This window comes from Pundamilia nyererei, unplaced genomic scaffold (genome assembly GCF_000239375.1).
Source record: "Pundamilia nyererei isolate P.nyererei 1_Seehausen unplaced genomic scaffold, PunNye1.0 scaffold00080, whole genome shotgun sequence".
NCBI classification, from domain to species: Eukaryota; Metazoa; Chordata; class Actinopteri; order Cichliformes; family Cichlidae; genus Pundamilia; species Pundamilia nyererei.
In genome coordinates this window covers 752,990-756,255 of record NW_005187481.1, presented here as the reverse complement: position 1 = coordinate 756,255, position 3,266 = coordinate 752,990, and the positions used below count along the sequence as shown (strand labels likewise).

Genomic DNA, 3,266 nt, shown 5'->3' with positions numbered 1-3,266 from the left:
ATCTGAGGTTCCACTAACATACAAACTCTACTTTTCGGTACTCTGGAATAGATCTTCTCTGGGAGGCTGAGGAGTTTGATTCCCTTGTAATTGGAACACACCCTCCGAGTCCCTTCTTAAATGTGGGAACCATCATCCCAGTCTGCCAATTCAGAGGCACTGCCCCAGATCTTGACATGACGTTGCAGAGGCGTGTAAACCAAGTCAGCCATACAACATCTAGAGCAGGGCTGCCCAATCCCGGTCCTCGAGAGCTACTATCCTGCAGCTTTTAGATGCATCCCTACTCCAACACAGCTGAATCAAATGGTTTGATTACCTCTTCAGCATGCCATCATGTTTGGCAAAGGCCTGATAACAAGCCATTCATTTGATTCAGGTGTGTGGGAACAAGGATGCATCTAAAAGCTGCAGGACGGTAGCTCTCGAGGACCGGGATTGGGCACCCCTGATCTAGAGCCTTCAGGAAATCAGGAGCAATCTCATACCACCAAGGGGCGCTGCCACCATAGAGTTATATTACCTCAGTGACCTGACCCCAGTGATGGGCGAGTGATCCTCAGACCCTACGTCCTCTACAGAAGAGGTGACAGTGGGATTAAGGAGGTACCTGAAGTTTACCTGACTATATCCTCATTTAAAGTCAGTAGTGCCGCTCTGCACTACCATGTGAGTAGAGCACCACTTTCCCCTCCTAAATCATTTGACGGTTTGACAGAATCACTCTGAGGCAGTCTGAAAGTCTTTTTCGTCACTGAACTCCTCACACCCAAGCTTTTGCTTTAGCCACCTCCTGAGCCATGTCTGCTTGGCCTGCGTGGCCTGTGCCACTTTGGTGGCAGCAGATGGGTACGGACCCATCTGCTGCCACCAAAGTGGCACAGGCTAACCAAGTCTTCTACAGCTCGATAGCTCTCTTCACCTTTTGTTGTCCACCACTGGCTCGGGGATTACCACCACAACCGACATCAACCACTTTGCACCTGCAAATGGATGCTGCATCCTTGAGACTAAAGAGGAGCGGGACAGTCTGGATTCTTATCTGCACTCAAAAGTCTGCATCTCTGAACACATGAGGGTGCATCATGGTGATTTCAAAAATCACAGATTTTACAAATTAGTGCATTCTGTTTTTATTTACATGTTACACAGCATCCCAGCTTTTTTTTTTGGAACTGTGCAAAAACATAGTGAATAGGAGCCACATTAATACAATACAGATTGAATGTGCTATTACTATTTATCAGATATTGCTGTTTCTTCTGGATTCTAGGTCTTGTTAGATACAAAGTATCTGTTCAAGGTGCTGCAACAGCCACCCTGAAGGTTACTCTGATGGACAAAGATGGCCACTGTGTGGCCTCCTCTAACACACCATCTGGAGTCCTCAAAGTTGTAGATGTGAAGCTGTGGTGGCCGTACTTGATGCACGAGAATCCAGGTTACCTTTATTCTATGGAGGTAAGACAATATGCAGGCAGGGAAGTGTGTTCCTGCAGTGTGATGTGGTTTGACAATATGGCCATTAGATTTGTGAGGCTCATTAACGGGGTTTGTTAAGAAGTAATGATCTTTTATTAATTGGTTAGAGTGTAAACAGTGTAAAAGTCACAGTTTATGTACCACGAGGAAAAGCGGAAACCAGGATTTTGACTTATCCAGGTAACTTAAGGGTTAACCCTGGGTTTTTGCTATTTTTATTTGGATCTAATGTCTTTGTCTTAGAAGCAACTTTAATCTTTGATTTTTTTTTTTTTATTTATTGTTCTATAAACATTAGCCTAATATGCAAGTTTCAATTCAACTGAAAGTGCCAGATTTTCCCTGATTCTTTTATTCACAGCATGTTTTAAGTGCATTATAGATTCTCTGCTGGGGGAATACTTTTTATATTCGCAGCTTGTTAAGCTGTACCTTACAAAAACCACTGAATGAACCCTAAACTGTGTGTTGCATTGTTACAAGAATGTGCGTGTATTAACCTTGTGATTTAAAAATATATAAATATTATTATACTTGATACTAATCTGCTGCTAAACCTCTCTTATACTGGAAAATTGAAATACTAGCAATCACAAAACACACCAAGAATACCTGTTGAGTAAATTAAATATATTTCACTTTAACATGAAATGCTAATGTAATGTTAGCTTATTCTTATGCTAATATTAGTAAGCTTCTCAGCAACCATCCTAACATTTTAGTCGGTGTCTTGTTGACATAAACATAATAACATTTTAAATAAATGATGTGCTGCCATGTCTGTTTGAAAGCAGTTTGTGTAATTACGTGGGATCGTGATTTTGTTTTGATATCAAATTGGCTACAGAGAATTGCACAGTTCTACTGGTATTGGTGCCAACTGCTACATTTCTGGTGACATCATGTCTGCTGAAGAAGATGTAAAGAACAACATTTCTACAATTTGTACTTTAACCTCTAGGTCCACCTAATAGCAGTCAGTGAGACATCAACATATGAAGATTTGTATACTCTGCCAGTCGGCATCCGCACAGTCAACGTTACCAAGACCCAGTTCCTCATTAACAACAAGCCGTTTTATTTCCATGGTGTTAATAAACATGAGGACTCTGATGTGAGTACCACTAGAGGGATGAAAATCCAGGATGACTCTGTCTTATTTGTCTTTGAAACAATGTGTCAACATTAATTTGAATCACAATTAAGAGACTTAATTGAATGACCTCATCTTTGTTTTCCTGGTTTTAATGTGTTGTAGATTCGAGGTAAAGGATTGGACTGGCCCCTAATTGTAAAGGACTTTAACTTAATTAAGTGGTTGGGAGCCAACTCGTTACGTACCAGCCACTACCCCTATGCTGAGGAGATCCTGCAGATGTGTGACCGTCATGGGATTGTGGTGATAGATGAGTGCCCAGGTGTTGGCATCAAAGACATGTAAGTGTCACTAAACGCATCTCTGTAGCCCATGAGTATGTTTGAGGTCAACAGTGAGAAATTCTGTGTTACAATGTGTGAAGATATGGAGAAACTTACATATTGGTATGGCAATCCTGTGACTCAGCATAAACAGTAGTAACCAGACCGAAAAGCAGCGCACATTTCGGTGCTTTATTTCGGTGCTTTTTTTCCTGAGCTCTGATAGACTTTAGATTCTAGCCAATCATTTTACGTTTCCAAGGATAGTAGGCGGGTCCAGGTACGTACGTTCTTTTAGAGCAGAGCTACAGATTAAAATGCCCAAGGCGAAGCGGCCAAAAGTCTGGCTGTACTTCACAGCAAAA

At 41.7% G+C, this 3,266-nt stretch overlaps 1 protein-coding gene across 1 annotated transcript in view; it reads left to right on the top strand.

Annotated features, from left to right (window-relative positions):
• Positions 1 to 3,266, top strand: part of LOC102196069 (beta-glucuronidase-like) — a 12,817-nt gene that overhangs the window by 5,405 nt on the left and 4,146 nt on the right. Inside the window, 3 exon segments of the mRNA XM_013912056.1 lie at positions 1,274 to 1,461; positions 2,444 to 2,596; positions 2,741 to 3,024. Coding sequence (XP_013767510.1) covers positions 1,274 to 1,461; positions 2,444 to 2,596; positions 2,741 to 3,024 — 625 coding nt within the window.